Here is a 19,420-nt window from a genome sequence, read left to right on the forward strand (position 1 = left end):
AGCCCCTGGCTGGAGTTGTTGGAGTTCCTGCAGGGAGGCCCTACCCAGTGAGAAGGGATGGGTCAAGGTCAGGCCTGAAGAGGCACTCTGTCTGCCGTCTGCCACAGCCGGTGTGTTGGGCTGGTGGATGATACCTCTTGGGACCAAGCTGTCTAGCCTCCCTGGCTGCAGCAGGGGAAAAGTGGGGCCTGGAGCTATAAAGATGGCTCCCTTCCCTGACCCTGGGAGCTTAGTGTGTTAGGTGGCTATCAGTCCCAATGTTGGCTGTACCCCTCCCACAAGGAGCTCAAATGGCTTAGACACCAGGCAGCCTCAGCTGTGGTGCTGGTCGTCCCTCCCCACAGGAACTCAGCAAGCTTAAGCAGATTCTAGCTTAGAAGCTGTTGAGAACCTGCACCGCTCCGCGGTTGGGATCCTAGGCCCTGGTGGCGTGGGCTCATGAATGGGATCTGCTGATCCTTGGGTTGCACAGTCCCATGGAAAAAGCATGTTTTCCCAGGCTGGGTAGCGCGCTCACTCACTGCCTCCCTTGGCTGGGGGGTGGGGGCTTCTCTGCCCTGTGTGGCTCTCAGGTGGCCACCACACCACACTGTTCTTCCTTCCTCTCTGTGGGTCATGCCAGCCACCTAGTCAGTTCTGATGACAGAACCTGGGTACTTTGGTTGCTGGTACAGGATTCACATGCTGTTATGGTTCTTTTCGATGGGAACCTCTGATCACACTGCTTCTAGTCGGCTATCTCAGCCCTGCCCCCAAAATCCTTGTTGTCTAATTCCAACATTTGAGTCATTTCAGAGTTGGTCTATGGGTCACATTTCTCTGTTTCTTTATGTGTCTAGTAATTCTAGATTACATTTTGAACATTATGAATGATACATTGTGGAGGGTCTGGATTCTGTTATATGCCTCTGAAGAATATTGAGTTTTTGTTTTAGGAAGCAGTTATCTTGGCTGAACTCGAACTCCAAACTTGTCTTTCCTGAAGTTGGCAGCAGATGAAGTCACTGTTTAGTCTTTTTTTATCTTTAGCTGGGCTACATGGAGTCTGCCTTATGCATGTACAGTTTAAGAGGTTGCCAGATATTTGGTCAGAGTTCATTTGCAGAATTTGTGGCATCCCTTTTTTGGCTCCTTCCTTTCCAATATTTTTCCTTTCACCTTCCAGCTCTCATGATTACCCCAAACTCTGTCTTCTAATTTCTGAACCAGTTAGGCCGCATGTTTCTATCTGAGTTTTAGCCACCTGCTTTAGCTCAGACTAAGGCCCTTCCTCAGGCAAGTTAATAAAAAACTGGAAATTCATCTAGTGCTGTTTTTTTGTTTGTTTGTTTTTGTTTTTTCCTAGTGCTGAATAGCATTCAGTAACTCCCTGCTTTTTGATAACTCTCCAGTGTCTTCAGTTTGTTGTTTTTTATATATATATTTTTTATCTGGAATGTTAATTCACTAACCCATATCTGGGTACAGACTTACCAGGAAGGGCAATTCTATGAGGCAAAAATAACAAAGAAAACAAACTAGAGTAGACTCATTTGAGTTTTCTATGCTTCTAGTTGTTGCTTAGCTCCCATGAGCCTTGGCTTCTTTGGATGTTAATGGGGAAGGACAGTTCTTAGATGAGATTTTACTCATCTGTTCTGGAAATAAAAGCAGTGGGACCAAAGACAACTACTTCCACTGAGAGTTAACTTGAGAATGTTTTATTTTTTTGTAATAACAAGAGGATCTCAAAGGCAATTCTGTGCTAGAAATCAACCTCTTCCATTTTCTGGCAGGTATTTAATAATTGTGGAAATTTGTTATAAAAATGGAACAATTAATGCTGTCATAATTTTGTCACTAATATCACTATTCCCTAAAGATTGTGTTATTTCAAAATCTGAAAATGTGACTTGTATATAAAAACAGTATTTGGCTGGGTATGGTGGTGGCTCATGCTTGTAATGCTAGCACTTTGAGAGGCTGAGGCAGAAGCATTGCTTGAGCTCAGGAATTTGAGGGTACAGTGAGCTATGATCAGACCACTGCACTCTAGCTTAAGTGACAGAGCAAGACTCTGTCTCCAAAATAAGTACATAAAAATAAAATTTATTATTAATATTTATTTGATAGCCATATTCGCTAATGATAAATAAATTTATTACAATTATATTTATGTCAATACTGTCTAAGAAATTTGTTTCAGTCTTGGGTAATTTGTCAGTGGTCATGGAAAAATTAATTAAATGAATATGTTTCCTTTTATTTTAATAAGAGCTTTCTTTCATTTTGAGAAGATCCAATTGTTTAATTATAATTTTACATTTTATATACAGTTATAAGTTAATGAATAAAAATATAACTCATTTCCTTGATTTATTATATCCGTAGGCTTATGTTTCAGTAATTTTCAAAAACAAAATTAGTGGGTGAATTCATTATGGAAGAACACAAAGAAGAGCAGGAGATTGAATAGAAAGTCTTTCTAAGACCTTGTGTTATTGTTCACTAGTGACATTTCTTCTATGTATAGGGTTTGCCTTAGGTGGCACTAAGCTTTTAGTGAAACTGTTGACATATTCTTAGCTAGTTCTGTAAGAATCAACACTGGAAGATCAGTATGTCTTACACAGTCAGAAAGCCTCAAATAAAGGCCTAATTTAATCTATTTTAACCCAGAAAAGTAAAAGCATTTTATAAGATGTGAAAAAAGATGGATTCTATCTACCATGTGACTCCGGGAAAGACATTTGACCATTTTGGGACTCAAAATATCTGTGAGCTGAGTTAACATTTTGCTGTAGCCGAGAGCAGACAGGTTGAAATACTGTTTAAAAAGTACTTGATGGGCTGGGCATGGTGGCTTAGGCCTGTCATCCCAGCACTTTGGGAGGCTGAGGCAGGCAGATCACTTGAGGCCAGGAGTTCGAGACCAGCCTGGCCAACATGGTAAAACCCTGTCTCTACTAAAAAAACAAAAATTAGCCAGGCATGTGTTGCACACCTGTAATCCCAGCTACTTGGGAGGCTGAGGCACGAGAATCGCTTGAACCCACTGGAGGTTGCAGTGAGCTGAGATGGTGCTGCTGCACTCCAGCAGCCTAAGCAACAGAACAAGACTCTGTCTCCAAAAAATATATAAATAAAAAAATAAAAGCACTCGATGATATGATTTGGAGAAGACAAACTGCAAACTGCATGCATAGAGAACTTTCCAGGGATATGTCTGTCATGGTAAATATAATGATTCCAGATAGCACTAATAGTTTTTAAAGACTTTCTTTTCAAAGTTTAATTCTGTCCTTTCAGGTCTTAGCTAAAGAAGATACTGAGGCAGCTATTCAATCAATATTATACAGAGAAAATTATATAATTAAGGTAAGAACTGGCTACAAAATGCATCTCAGTTAAAAATTGAATGTAGTTTTTCCTTTTTATATGTAGCATATCATATAAAAACTATTTAGAAAATATGGAAAAAAGAATTAAAAGAATACTCCCTTGCACCTGGAATTAACCTTAAGGGATGTCTGAGATTGCTTTAATGGACTTCCTCCCTTCGTATACTTCGTGGGAATTCCTTCACAGAGAGGCACAGGAATTTCCCTCTACTCACTTGTTTCTTTGTCCTAGTGGGTTTCAGCAGTCACTACAAATGAGCTAATCCTTAAGAGCTGTTAGCAGAACACACTGAGTAATTATTACTCAGATATACATAGAACAGGGCTACACTGAGCCAGGATGGGCTTAATGTGACAAGAAGAACATCCATGTGAAGTGTACTAAACACCGGGGACACTGGAGTGGGTAACCTGTTTTTATGGGCGCCTGTAGTCCCAGCTACTCGGGAGGCTGAGGCCGGAGAATGGCGTGAACCCGGGAGGCGGAGCTTGCAGTGAGCTCAGATCCGGCCACTGCAGTCCAGCCTGGGTGACAGAGCGAGACTCCGTCTCAAAAAAAAAAAAAAAAAAAAAAAAGAAATTTCTTTAGAGTTCTTTAAAAAGAAAAGGAACTAACATTGGGAATGGCTGAAGTGTGCTATGGCCAGAGGTTAGGGAGGGACTTGGCCTAGCAGACCTCTCAGGGTTCTTAATATTTTATTTTTTTCGTTTTGAAGTTCACACTCATCCTAGTAGTCACAAGACTTTATTTGCTATATGAAAGCTGGATAAGAAGGTTTGGTGAGAATGAATTAATTTGTAGCCTAATCAAGCACCTTCTTTGCAGGCTACTCTCCACTTGGATTAGGTTGTGCTACACTTCTGCCTCTTTACTCTTGCCCTTTTTTTTTTTTTTTTTTAATCTGAAGGTCAGTTGTACTGAAGGTTTTTTTCCTTTTTTCTTTTTTCATAGAATGTTTTTCTTCCTCTTTTTCCACCATCCCTTCTCTTCCTGGATAAGTATTCTTTTTTTTGTTTTGTTTTGAGACAGGGTCTCACTCTGTCACCCAGGCTAGAGTGCAATGGCACAATTACAGCTCTCTGCAGCCTTGGCCTCCTAGGCTCAAGTGATTCTCCTGCCTCAGCCTCCCGAGTAGTTGGGGTTACAGGTGTGAGCCATGAAGCCCAGCTAAGTTTTAATTTTTTTTTTTTTTTTTTGAAATGGAGTCTCACTTCTTTGCCCAGGCTGAAGTGCAATGGCGCTATCTTGGCTTACTGCAACCTCCACCTCCCGGGTTCAAGCAGTTCTGCCTCAGCCTCCCAAGTAGCTGGGATTACAGGCACATGCCAGCATGCCCAGCTAACTTTTGTATTTTTAGTAGAGAGAGATGTGGTTTCACCATGTTGGCCAGGCTGGTCTCGCACTCCTGACTTCAAGTGTTCTGCCCACCTTGGCTTCCCAAAGTGCTGGGATTACAGGTGTGGGATTACCACCACTCCTGGCCAAGTTTTAACTTTTTTGTAGAGACAGAGTCTGACTCTTTTCCCCAGGCTGGTATTGAATTCCTGGGGTCATGTGATCCTCCTGCTTTGGCCTCCCGAAATGCTAGGATTACCAGCGTGAGCTATCGCACGTAGCCTAAATCCTCATTCTTAAAGGCCCAGCCCAAATGTCTCCCACTTTGGGAGTCTTGGCTTTGGAAAAAAATTAATCATTTTTTTCAACATATACAATATAAAAGTAAATATACACAATATAAAATTTGCCATTTTAACCATTTTTAAGTGTACCATTCAGTGTCATTGATTAGATTCATAATGTTGTGCAACCATCACCACTATTTCCAAAACTTTTTCATTACTCCAAACTGAAAGTTTGTATTCAGTAAGCAGTGGCTCGTCATTTCTCCCTCCCCCAGGCACTTGGTAACCTCTAATCTACTCTCTGTCTCTAGGAATTTTGGCTATTCTAGATAGTTTATATATGTGGAATCCTATACTATTTGTCCATTTGTGTCTGACTTATTTCACTTTGGCATACTATTTTCAAAGTTCATCCACATTGTAGCATATATCAGAACTTCATTCCTTTTTATGGCTAAATAATATTCCATATTACACATGTAAATAAATGTGGTTTGTATATACCACATTTTATCTGTTCATCTGTTGATGGATACTTGGATCATTTCCACCTTTTGGCTATTGTGAATAATGCTGGAATGAACACTGGTATACAAGTATTTCTTTGAGTCCTGAATTTTCATTCATTTGGTTAGGAGGGGAATTGTTGGGTCTTATGGTAGGTCTGTTTAAATTTCTGAGGCCCACCAAACTGGGAATCTTTTAAGAATCTAGGAAACAGTTTTTCTCTCCTCTGTTTTCAGTTATTTTATTTATAGTATGCCGTATATATATGCATCATATATAAATATACATCTTGTTATATTCCCCCTCCCACTGTTTGTGAATTTGTTTGTTTCTTAGGGATGAGTTTTCACTATGTTGCCCAGGCTACAGTGCAGTGTCCCAGTCATAGTGTACTGCAGCCTTGAAGTCCTGGGCTCAAGCGATTCTCTAGCTTCAGCCTCCCAGGTAGCTAGAAATATAGGCAGGTGCCACCTTGCCTTGCTTTTGATTTGTTCTTTAGTCTTTCTCCCCAGGGAGAGCACGCATGTTGCCCCAAATACCTGTGTTTTCCTTATTTGCAGCAGAGTGTATGTCACACAGTAGAAGTTAAAGCCAAAGAAATGATTGAATTAATGAATGTCTTTGAGGGTTATTCTTAGGAGTAATTTAAACCTACGAAGTTTTAAGTTTTAGAAAATTTTAGAACAAGAAAGCTTTAGGATAATGTATTTGTCTTTTCTACCACTGTTTATTAGGAACTAAATAAGTATTTACAACATCATGCCTTCTTAAATGCAAGAAGAAAGGAGATGTTATATAAAAGATGGGTTGACCATGTGGCAGATCCTCTTCAGAAGAAAATTATAGAAAAAGTTTGCTCACATAAGAAGATTAAAAAAAGGAGGCAAGAGGAATTAGATGGCTTTTTAAAACATGTAAATAAAAAGGTACTAAGAGATCATTTGTTGCTTTTTTCAGTTGATTTAAAGCCTCATGTCATCTTTGTTCATTTATAATCATTCAGTCAGTCTGTCCCTGTCCCCTCTACATATGTATAATCTATTCCCTGTTATATAATAGCATAAAGTATTCTTAAACCCAGGGCATTTGGAAAGGACAGAAAAAGAAGATTAGGTTTAATTGTGTACATTAGAACCATTTTTCTGTGTTTTCCCCATGTAATTATTAATATTATTATTATCATTATTATTATTTGAGACGGAGTTTTGATCGTCGCCCAGGCTGGAGTACAATGGCGCAATCTCGGTTCACTGCAAACCCCTGCCTCCCGGCTTCAAGCAATTCTCCTGCCTCAGCCTCCCAAGTAGCTGGAATTACAGGCATGTGCCACCACACTGGCTAATTTTGTATTTTTAGTAGAGATGGGGTTTCTCCATGTTGGTCAGGCTGGTCTCAAACTCCCGACTTCAGGTAATCCACCCGCCTCGGCCTCCCAAACTGGTGGGATTACGGGCGTGAGCCACTGCGCCCAGGCCTCCTCATGTAATTGCTAATTTGAATTATCAAGTTAAAAAGTTTGGGCTGGGTACATGGCTCACACCTGTAATCCCAGCACTTTGTGAGGCCGAAGCAGGTGGATCACCTGAAGTCAGGAGTTAGAGACCAGCCTGGCCAACATGGTGATACCCTGTCTCTCATAAAAATATAAAAATTAGCCGGGCATGGTGGTGGGCACCTGTAATCCCAGCTACTTGGGAGGCTGAGGCAGGAGAATCGCTTGAACCTGCGAGGTGGAGATTGCAGTGAGCCGAGATCACACCACTGTACTCCAACCTGGGTGATGGAGCAAGACTCTGTCTCAAAAAAAAAAAAAAAAAAAAAAAAAAAAAAAAAATTAAAATTACAAAATAAATAAATAAATAATTTGGACTCTGGTTTCAGGACATATTTTTCTTTTGTTCTGGAACTTGATTATTTGCAAAGCTCTAAAATATAGCTGTTCTTCTAGCATTTTTCAAAAATCTGAGATGTTTGACTAGTAAGCATTTAAAAGCAAATTCCCAAATCTTTTAGTGTTCCAAAATTCTTTATTAAAATCTTACAGATTTTAAGTAGATTCCTTCCTTCACTGTACCTTATTGGTTGAATAAATTAAATTTCAAATGTAGCCTTCTCTTTCTTTTTGCATTTATCACTGATGCCGCTTTCAAGCATAAGAATGATACTGTGTGTTTGACTCTCAAGTCCTGATATACTCAAAATTAACTGTGCACCTCTTGTTCTTGTGTGTGGTTTTATTTCCTTGCTATAGGGAAATGCATTTATAGAACATTATGATCCAAAAGAGTATGATCCCTTTTATATGAGCAAGAAGGACCCCAATTTTCTGAAGGTAGGGTAGATTTCTTTTTTAACTTTGGTATTATGTGTTTGGTTGTTTTGAGCAGCCCTAATACACGAGCAGTCCTAAAGTGACTCCCTAGAAGTGCGGTAACATTTTAAGCATAGTTTCCCATCGCCTGATCTTAGAAAGGAACAAAAAGCCAAAGGCCAAAGTAAATTAAATCTCCACAAAAGTGGAAAATACTGGATAATGATTGGGTAATAGGTAGCGTTTAAAAATTCCATAGACTTTTAAATTTGTTACAAAAGTAACACATTTTCATGATAGGTAAATAAGAAAATTGATTTTCAAATTAAGAAAATAAAAAACCAAAATTCCATTACCCAGAATTAATTCATTATAATGTTAACTCATTAACAGTTTTCTGTATATTTATCTAGATTTCTTTCTATATATGTGTGTATATTCACATTTTTATTTTATAAGAATGGAGTTACATTTGGTTTTATAATGGGCTTCCCCTCCCTCAATAGTTTATTATTTTCTTCTTTGTCAAAATATAAATATATAATTTTCTTCATTGCATGGTATTCTGTTACTAATAGCAGAATTAATCAACCTTACACTGAAGGATTAACCAAGTCTTAGGGTTTTTTTCACATTTATTTCATCTTCACTGCGTACTGCATGAGGTAAGTCACAGATGAGACAAGTGAGGCTCAGGTCACTTGTCAAAGTCACCCAGCTGTAAATAGCAGAGCACAGATGTGGTGTTTTGTTTTGTTTTGTTTTTTTTCAGACAGAGTCTCACTCTGTCACCCAGGCTGGAGTGCAGTGGCGCGATCTCTGCTCATTGCAACCTCCGCCTCCCGGGTTCAAGAGATTCTCCCACCTCAGCCTCCTGAGTAACTGTGATTATAGGCATGTGCCATCACGCCCGGATAATTTTTGTATTTTTAGTAGAGACTAGGTTTCACCATGGTGGCCTGGCTGGTCTCAAATTCCTGACCTCAAGCGATTTGTCCTCCTTGGCCTCCCAAAGTGCTGTGATTATAGGCCTGAGCCACTGCGCCTGGCCTTATCTTGTATAAAATGTTGTTTTGAAATATGTGTACATTGTGGAATGACTAAACCAATGAACATACATTGCCTCACAAACACCAGCTTTTTTCTAAGTGAGAACACATAAAATCTACTCTCTTTGCAATTTTCAAGAATACAATACCTTGTTATTAACTATAGCCATCATGTTGTACAATAGATCTCTAGAAAAATTTTATGGCAGCTGGGCGTGGTGGCTCATGCCTGTAATCCCAGCACTTTGGGAGGCTGAGGTGGGTCGATCACCTGAGGTCAGGAGTTCAAGACCAGCCTGACCAACATGGTGAAATCCTGTCTCTACTAAAAGTACAAAAATTAGCTGGGTGTGGTGGCATGCACCTATAGTCTGAGCTACTCAGGAGGCTGAAGCAGGAGAATCACATGAACCTGGGAGGTGGAGGCTGCAGTAAGTCAAGATTGAGTGCCACTGCACTCCAGCCTGGGCAACAGAGTGAGTAAGACGCTGTCTGGGGAAAAAAAAAAAGAAAAATTTTATGGCTGAAAAAATATAATTGCATTGCATTCAAGTTAATTTAGTGACACAAATTATTTTAAAAGGTTTATTGCACGTATGAAATAGATACCCTTTTTTTTCTTTTTTTTTTAGATGGAGTCTCACTCTGTTGCCCAGGCTGGAGTGCAATGGTGCGATCTCAGCTCCTGCAACCTCCGCCTCCTGGGTTCAAGCGATTCTCCTGCCTCAGCCTCCCGAGTAACTGGGATTACAGGCTCACACCACCAGGCCTGGTTAATTTTTGTATTTTTAGTAGAGACGGGGTTTCACCATGTTGGTCAGGCTGGTCTTGAACTCCTGACCTCGGGATCCGCCCACGTCGCCTCCCAAAGTGCTGGGATTACAGGTGTGAGCCACTGTGCCCGGCCTAGATACCATTTTTTAAAATGGTGTTCAGGGGATAATTTTTACCCTTTTTAGAGAGGTTTTATTAGAACTGGTATTGGCCCTGATGTGTGCAAATCAGTGAGAAGTCCAATATTAATTGTTTTTGGAGACATTCAACCTTGAGTTGTACCATCATGCTGTGGGTTTGTGTCATCCTACAAAATGGTCCTGCAGCCTCCCAGTTCTTGGTGGGGCACATCTCTGGTCCCAGGTCCAGGTTGTACTATGGTTGTTATTCCTTATGGTCACATGCTGTAGCTCAGGTGCTGGCCCCATTTGTAGACCCAGCATTGCTGTTCCATGTCTTTAGATCCAGGTCCTTACCCATGTCTGGCAGAGACTCCACCTGAGAGTGTCTCGGGTAGGCTCCACAGGCTGGGCTCCTGGTGTCCTGCTCTGTACTCTTTATGGACCTGGCACCTCCCAGACCCTGCTTCTGAGCTGCTGCAGAGTCTGTAAGCTTGTCCTTATTCTCAATTCTGGGTTATCAAGTGGAGATACCCAACATTATCTCCTTTCCCCCTTTCAATTTCCCCAGTACAGAAAAGGTTCATCCTGCCTCTTCTTTCAACAGTAGGGCTTGAGATGGCCCAGAACACCTGACTTCAGACCAACCCAAATGACCCTGTCTATCTTCCTTTCCTGGGAGTGGGACAGATCTGACTTTAGGAACATAGAGGCTTGATTCCTTCCCTTCAGATGGATCTTCAGCATTTCTTTGCATGTGCTTCGTGCAGCTCTACTTAAAAATTATTAACTTAGTACTAAGTCTTGCTCCTTCAGTACGCATCTTTTAGATATTCTTTGTGATGAAATAGGAGTATGTGAAGAGCACTTCTGCTGCATACTGAAATATGGAGGATTGCTTGAATTGTGAGCTGAACTGGCTGCTTTTTAAAATTTCTTTCGTGAAACACCATGTTTACTTGAAAGAATGACTTGCAAACTATGGTTAGTAAGTCTTGGGTATTTGGCAGATATTTTCTGGAAAATGAATGAAGTCAGCTTGTCACTTTGAGAAAAACTACTGGCAATATTTGTTGCCAGTGATAAAAGGTGAGCTTTCAAGCAAAACATTTGGAATTTTGGAACACTCATATTCACCATCAGAAGTGTGACAGTGTCCTAATACTCAAAAGACTTTACTGATGAAATTGGTAATGATATTAATGAATGTGGTTCTTTGATATTAAGTAATGAAATGTACAAACATTTGGAAGATCTTGCCTAACTCCATGATCCAATTTCCCCCCGAATGTTACAAAATTATGCGTTGGAAAAAGATTCATTTGAAGTGCAAAATAGACTAATGGACTTAGTAGAAGAGTATGAAAAATTCATGGATATGGTTTCAAATTCCACATCGTAACTAACCTTTAAGAAACTATCTCTTACTGAGTTTGGGTATAGTATCAAAAACAAATATCCACAATGATCTTAAAAGGCTGTTAAAATACTCCTACCTTTTTCAACTACATATCTCTATATGGATTCTCTTCATATACAACAACTAAACAAATCTCAACAGATTGCTTGCAGAAGCAGATATGAGAATCCGCTTGTCTTCTATTAAGCAAGACATAAAGAAGTTTACAAAAATGTAAAACAATGTTACTCTTCTCATTTTTTGTTTTATTTTGGGAAATAGAGTCATTTTTTGTAGAAAGATATGTTCAACAATAGGCATATTATTATTTTAAAATTAATAAGCAATTTAAAATTTCCTGTTTTATTTTCTAATATAGTAAATTTCAATAGATCTAAGCCATATACACAAACGTTATTTGGATATAACAACAACGTTTTGAAATAGAATAGTTCCGGCCGGGCGCAGTGGCTCACGCCTATAATCCCAGCTACTTGGGAGGCTGAGGCAGGAGAATCACTTGAACCCAGGAGGTGGAGGTTGCAGTGAGCCAAGATCACGCCACTGCACTCTAGCCTGGCAGCAGAGTGAGACTGTGTCTCAAAAAAAAAAAAAGTTTCAGAACCACTGGGTTATAATACCTCCATTTATGATGTACAAGTGCTGTCAGTAGAGATAGGAGTCTCCGGATTTATAATTGTTGGTAAAACTTTAGATTTTTCTTTATTTCTATCTTCAATTTAAAACTTCAAATTTGTTCCAGGCACGGTGGCTCATGCCTGTAATCCCACCACCACTTCCACCACTTTAGAGGCTGAGGTGGGAGCATGGCTTGAACCCAGCAGTTCAAGACCAGCCTGGGCAACATAGGTAGATCCTGTCTCTACAAAAAATTTTAAAAATTAGCTGGACATGGTGGCGCACACCTGTGGTCCCAGCTACTTGGGAGGTGGAGGTGGGAGGATGGCCTGAGCCTAGGAGGTCGAAGCTGCAGTGAGCTACTGCACTCTAGCCTGGGCGACAGAGCAAGACCCTGTCGGAGAGCTTCAAGATAACTGGCTTGAGGCATCTGACACTCGCCTCCTCCACAGAAGAGCCAAAATGGCGAGTAGAAAATTGTACTTGGAACATGTCATCTGAGAGGAACACTGGAATTCCACAGAGAAGTGACAAGGAAACATCTAAGGTGAGGAAGGAGAGGGAGGTGAGGCAGCCTGCTCGGCCCTGAGACTAACATGGGGGATGCCTGCAGATGGAGAGGGCTGAGGTGTGAGCAGCTGGCAGCAACCTTGCTGACTTCAGCACGGGGGCCACGTCTCACTTTCTTGTGCCCAGAGGACAGGCCCCACCTGCAGCATCACCTAGGCTGAAACATACACTCCCTAACTGCCTGCGTATGCCAGCTGCCACTGAAAGCAACCCCACCCTCCACAGCAGCAGGGCCACAGCACAGCCACCAGCACCCCTACCCAAGTACTCTGCAGGGGGCTGGGGGATCGCCCTGCCCCATCCACCACCGTTGGCGAGAGCCCACCAGCCTGCTGCTACCACCACAGCTGGCACCCTCCTGCACATGCCAACTGCGGGTCTGGAGACTGGCCCACCCAGCCTGTTGCAGCCACTGCCAACACCCATGTAGACCACTTGGGAGACAGAGGGTTGTCTCATCATTGCTACTGCCATTGTCCATGCCATGAGTGCTGCCCAGGGGTTCAAGAACCTGCTCATCCACCTGGCCCACCACGGCCACTGCATGCACCCAAGCAAGCCACCTGGAGACCCAAGAACTGGCCCACCTGAACCTGTAACACCGGTACCAGTGTATACTGCTCTGAAGACCAAGGACAGGCACCCTCAGCCTGCCACTGCTTCCACTGAGGCTGGGGACTGGCCTGCCTAATGTCCCCATCCCCAGCAAAGCCTTACCACATCCTCCAATAACTGTACCCTAAGCCACCGAGGAAAACACAGACACCACTGATGCTGTTTGCACCCAAAGAAATCATGGAGACTACACTGTTACACGTACCCAGGATCAAGGCCAAAGTGTCCTACCCATCCAACACCATAGACACATCTCCAGGAAAAAGTCCTTCCCTGTGGACGCAAATCCAAAAAGCAGGAAGAAGCCTCCATTACCCCAGATGCACAGATGTCAATGTAAGGACACAAGAAACATCAAAAAGCAAGGCTCTGACACCTCCAGAGCAGCACAGTAACTCTCCAGCAGCAGAGTCCGGTGTCATTTAAAATTTGATTTGCTCTTCATATGTGAATACGTCACATACAAATACCTGAAAATGATAGCACCTTTTTTTTGTTCCTTTTTACAGCAAGTTAATATTTTCTTGATATTTTATGAGTAGCACTCTTCATAACTTCTGTAGAAGCAAACTTATACTGGGCAGTCTGATCACCGTTTATTTTAACTCTAATAGTCATGATGTGTATTATAACTACCCCTGAAAAACTAGCCTGATGAGCATGAGAAAAATACATGAGTGACCTTTTAAGCTTGTGGTAGAATTTCCCTGACTAGGCCTAAATGATGAATGTTGTTGTTCGTGAATCCTGTTTTCATATGTAGAACTGTCATTTTGATATTGATAATTATGGCCATTAACATAGATTTAGTGCTTCCATACTTTGGCTCACAAATGATCTATATTTTGAATAACTTGGTTAAGTTTTCAGTAATGTTAGTTATGTTGTTGATTATCAATGTTAGGGATTAAGATGAATATATGGATATATTTTTTCTTTTGTGCATGGGAAAGGAATTTTTTAAATTTGGGAACATATGATAACAACAAAATAATTTTTGAAGATTGAACCCACACTGAAACAAGAGCTAACTTTGTCTCTTTGACTGGAGGGCCTTAAGAGAGGTATTGATATACCCCCATCTCTTTGTAGTATATTAAACAAATATAATGGTAAGCCAGCTATTTGTAAATACCATATTATTTACCCTTCCAGCATAAGAGCCATCCGTATGTGGATGCTTCGAATAGAGTGAAAATGTTTACTACTCAGCGTTGCAACTCAGACCTTACACAAGTGCCTCTCTTGTAGGTTACCATCCCACCATTTCGTGACCCTTTGAAAAAAGCACAATATGACAAGGATAATGAAAAAAGAACTCTTCTTCAGTGTGAGACTGGTACTTAGTTCCTGATTGTTATATGATTTCATAGCCCAAGAGCAATGGCAGTTGCATGTAAGGATGTTAATTTAGATTTTTATTCTTCCTGCAGGCAAAATATATTCAATAAAAGAATTCAAAGAAGTTGAGAAGGCTCAGCTGCATTCCAGATTCCCACAAATTTCTAATTCAAGGCACTTTATGACTCCAAATGAGTGGCTGAAACTGCCTACACGATACATAGAAAGTGAATTTTGTAAAAGGAGAAGGTAATGGTTAATATACTAGAAATGATAGAACCTTTTGGACTTTGAAAATTCTTGAGACTGTTATAAAATTTTTCATAGTTATGATTTTTTAAAATTTTCATTTTTTAAAAAATCTATAATTCTTATCTTCATTTCTCCATATGTGATGTTTCTTTTTTCTTGGGTACTTTCAAGATTTTCTCTTTCTCTTTGGTTTTCCTTAGCTAGATTATGATCTGTCTATATATTTTTTTTCTTTCTATCTTAATGTTCTCTGAGGTTCTCGTATGTGTGGTTTTATATCTTTTATTATTTTGGGGAAATTCTAGACCATTATCACTTCAAATATTTCTTATTTCCCATTCTCTCTGCTTTTTTTCTTCCTTCTGAGACTTCAATTATATGTATATTAGATCACTTGATGATGTCTCACAGTGCCATAGCTCTTACTCTGTTCTGTTTTTGCACTCTTTTTTTCCTTATTTGTTTTTCAGTTGGATGATTTCTGACTTGTTTTTGAGTTCACTGTTCTTCCTTAGCTGTGTCCTGTCTGCTGAAGAGCCCTTCAAAGGAACTCTTCATCTTTGATATCATGATTTTCAAATTTCTAGCATTACCATTTCAATTTTTAGACAGTTTTTATTTATTCTGAAATTCTTCATCTGTTCATGCATATTGTCCACCTTTTCCACTAGATTCTTTACCATATTAATTATTTAAAACTCCCTATCTGGTAATTCCAACATTATGAATCTAGTTCTCTTGATTGCTTTATCTCTTGACAGTGGCTTGTTTTCCCTTGCTTTTTGTGCATGTCTTGTAATTTTTTATTGAGTGCCAGATATTTGATGTAGAAGAACAGTGTACATGGAGTATTTATGTCTAGAAATGGATATGCCTTTTCTTCTGTCAAGTATTAGTGTGGAGGATTAGCCTTATCTAGTTGGAGTTGAGTTGCATTTGGGTATTGTTATTGCTATTGTTACCTTTAGTGCACCACAGGCTTGAATACCTCTAGTGGCCGGGCTGCTTTTCCTTGTGCTTAGTGGGGGTGAGGTGCCAGAGGGATTTTCTCAAGTGTTTCTGCTCCTTCCTCAGTTTTCAGCTATCCATGCAAGCTGGCATCATAGAAGTGGAGGGGTGTTCTCCCCATGCTCTTGCCTCTCCCACGGGAGTACACCGCTGTTGCATGTTGCTTATTGCAGGGCTCCTGGTGGAGGCAGAGGAATATCCTATGTTTTTCTCATGGAGCTTCAGTTTTAGGCAAGCTCTGTGTGCTTAGGCCTCAGGAGCAGGGCTTTCCTGTGGTTCCTTTTCCTTATCCTTGTGGCAGCCAAACTTGACCTTGTATCTGTGGTTGTTCTTGGATGGCAGTTTCCTGTCTGTCTTCCAATGACAGCAGATTTCTGCTTAGTATAGGAATAGGAGTCTTGATATCTTTTTTTTTTTAATTTTAGTGTTTGTAGGTACATAGTAGGTGTATATATTTATGAGGTCCATGAGATGTTTTGATACAGGCATGCAATTCATAATAATCACATAATGTAAATGAGGTATCCATCCCCTCAATGATTTATTCTTCATGTTACAAAGAATCCAGTTTTACCCTTTCAGTTATTTTAAAATGTACGTTAAAGTATTACTGACTATAGTCTCCTCGTTGTGCTATCATATACGAGGTCTTACTCATTCTTGCTATTTTTTTGTCCCTATTAGCCCCATCCCTACTTACCCTTTACCCTCCCAATATAGTTTCCAGCCTCTGGTAACCATCCTTCTGCTCTCCATCTCCATGAGTTCAATTGTTTTGATTTTTAGATCCCACAAATAAGTGATAACATGTGATATTTGTCTTTCTGTGCATGGTTTATTTCACTTAGCACAATAACCTCCAGTTCCATCCATATTGTTGCTAATAACAGGATCTTATTCTTTTTTATGGGTGAATATTGGTCAAATTCACACACACTCCATTGTGTGTGAATACATTTTCTTTATCCATTCATCTGTCGGTGGACACTTAGGTTGCTTCCAAATCTTGACCAATGTAAACAGTGCTGCAACAAACATGGGAGTGCAGATATCTCTTCAATATACTGATTTCCTTTCTTTTGAGTATGTATGCAACAGTGGGATTGCTGGATTATGTGGTAGGTCTGTTTTTAGTTTTTTGAGACTCCTCCAAACTGTTCTCCATAGTAGTTGTACCCATTTACATTCCCACCAACAGAGTACAAGCATTCCCTTTTCTCTACATCCTTGCCAGCATTTGTTATTGCCTGACTTTTGGATATAAGCCATTTTAACTGGGATGACATGATGTCTCATTGTAGTTTTTTTTTTTTTTCTTTTTCTTTTTTTGAGACAGAGTCTTGCTTTATCGCCCAGGTCAGAGTGCAGTGGCCTCTGCCTCCCGGGTTCAAGCAATTCTCCTGTCTCAGCCTCTTGAGTAGCTGTGACTACAGGCACATGCCACCCCACCCAGCTGATTTTTGTATTTTTAGTAGAGACAGGGTTTCACCATATTGGTCAGGCTGGTCTCAAACTCCTGACCTCAGGTGATCCACCCACTTTGGCCGCCCAAAGTGTGGGATTACAGGTGTGAGCCATTGCGCCCAGCTTGTTGGTTGATTTGTAATAAGGCTTTTCTTCTCTCAAAAATCTAATGCTATAGTATTGGTTTCTGTGTGCACTGGGAGTGTGAGCCACCGCGCCTGGCCTGCTTTCTTTCTTTTTATTTTTTGTAAGTCTGTTGTTAGTTTTTTGATTTGTGGTTACCATGAGGCTTGTAAATGCTATCTTGTAACCCATTATTTTTAACTGATGACAACTTAAGACTGATTGCATATACAAACACACAAAGAGAAAACTAGTGAAAACTTTACACTTTAACTTTGTCTCCCTGCTTTTTAACTTGTTGTTGTTCCTCTTTGTGTCTTACTGTACTATTTTTTGAAAAGTTGTTGTAATTATTTTTGATTGGTTCATCATTTAGTCTTTCTATTTAAGATAAGAGTAGTTTACACACCACTGTTGCAGTGTTATATTATTCTGTGCTTTTCTGTGTGCTTACTATTACCAGTGAGTTTTGTATTTTGAGATGATTTCTTCTTGCTCATTAACATCCCTTTCTTTCAGATTAAAGAACTCCCTTTAGCATTTCATATAGGATAGGTTTGGTGTTGATGAAATCCCTCAGCTTTTGTTTGTCTGGGAAGGTCTTTGTTTCCCCTTCATGCTTAAAGGATTTTTTTTTTTTTTTCTGGATAATACTATTCTAGGATAAAAGTTTCAGTCAGCACTTTCTTTCTTTTCTTTTCTTTTGTATTTTATTTTAGAGACAGAGTCTCACTGTGTCACCCAGGCTGGAGTGCAGTGGCATAATCTCAGCTGACTGCAACCTCTGCCTCCCAGGTTCCAGTGATTCTTGTGCCTCAGCTTCCTGAGTAGCTGGGATTACAGCTGTGCACCACCATACCCGGCTAATTTTTGTATTTTTAATAGTGATGGAGTTTCTCCACATTGGCCAGGCTGGTCTTGAACTCCTGACCTCAAGTGATCCACCTGCTTCAGCCTCTCCAAATCTTCAGATTACAGGCGTGAGCCACCATGTCTGGCCATGTTAGCACTTTAACTATGTCCTGCCACTCTCTACTGGCCTGTAAGGTTTCCACTGAAAAGTCTGCCGCCAGACATAGTGGAGCTCTATTGTATGTTATTTGTTTCTTTCCTCTTGATGCTTTTAGGATCTTTTCTTTATTCTTGATCTTTAGGAGTTTGATTATTAAATGCCTAGAGGTAGTCTTCTTTTGGTTAAATCTGCTTGGTGTTCTATAACTTTCTTCTACTTGAATGTTGATATCTTTCTCTAGGCTGGGCACTTTCCCTCTGGCTAAGGCTGGTCCAAATATTTGCTTCCTGTGTGGGTGCTGGCTGAGCCCAGCATGGCTTTATTCTCTCTTGTGACAGGGCAGAACCAAGTTCAACATAAGTCCCCTAGTCACTGGGCTCACCCACTCCAAATGCACAAACTCTCTGTACACACGACTGTGACTGGGGAATAGGAGAGGGGTGGCATCAGTGATTCAAGACTGTCCCTCCTGCCCTCCTCAGTGCCTCTTTGAGTGATGTGAAGTTAAAACAAGCTACTGTGATTGCTCACCTCATTTTTGGTTTTTGTGATGGTGCTTTTCTGTGTGCAGATAGATGGTCAAATTTGTTGTTCCAGTGTGGGGAATAAAGGGTGTGGGCTTCTATTCCACCATCTTGTTCTACCTCCAGCATCTTTTCATATGCTTCTTTGCCATAGACTATTTTCACATGTTTATTTGCCATCTGTGTATCTTCTTTGGTGAGGTTTCTGTTGTTCACATCATTTGATCATTTTTAAATGGGTTGTTTGTTTTCTTATTGTTGAGTGTTAAGAATTCTTCGTATATTTTGAATGTAAGTCCCTTATCAGGTATATATTTTGCAAATAATTTCTCCCAGTTTAAGGCTTATCTTTTCATTCTCTTAACAGTGTCTTTTGCAGAGCACACATTTTAAATTTTAGTAAAGTCCAGCTAATCATCAATTTTTTTCTTTTTTTATCTGAGCATGAGAGCATGAGAGGAAAAAGAGAGGAAGCCACCCTTTCCTCTCATGTTCTGCCAAAGGCGAAGTAGGTTTTTTGTCCTGCTTCTTGTGGGAGGTACTTGTCTTTGGAATTCAGTTTACTTCTTTGCCTTGAGATCTGATGGGCTCAATAAAAGTTGTTTTTGTAGATTATCTGGCCTTTTTTGACCTTGGGGTGAGAGCACCATTATTTCTAGAACATCATTATTTCTATTTTAGGATGCTTTCTACATCCTAAATGGAAGCAG

At 40.3% G+C, this 19,420-nt stretch overlaps 1 protein-coding gene across 1 annotated transcript in view; it reads left to right on the top strand.

Moving 5' to 3' along the window:
• Positions 1-19,420, top strand: part of FAM228B (family with sequence similarity 228 member B) — a 46,938-nt gene that overhangs the window by 12,029 nt on the left and 15,489 nt on the right. The window contains 5 exon segments of the mRNA XM_009183786.4: positions 3,289-3,357; positions 6,245-6,436; positions 7,762-7,842; positions 14,238-14,325; positions 14,420-14,576. Of these exon segments, the coding sequence (XP_009182050.1) occupies positions 3,289-3,357; positions 6,245-6,436; positions 7,762-7,842; positions 14,238-14,325; positions 14,420-14,576 (587 nt within the window).

Source organism: Papio anubis, chromosome 14, assembly GCF_008728515.1.
Source record: "Papio anubis isolate 15944 chromosome 14, Panubis1.0, whole genome shotgun sequence".
Classification (NCBI taxonomy): Eukaryota; Metazoa; Chordata; class Mammalia; order Primates; family Cercopithecidae; genus Papio; species Papio anubis.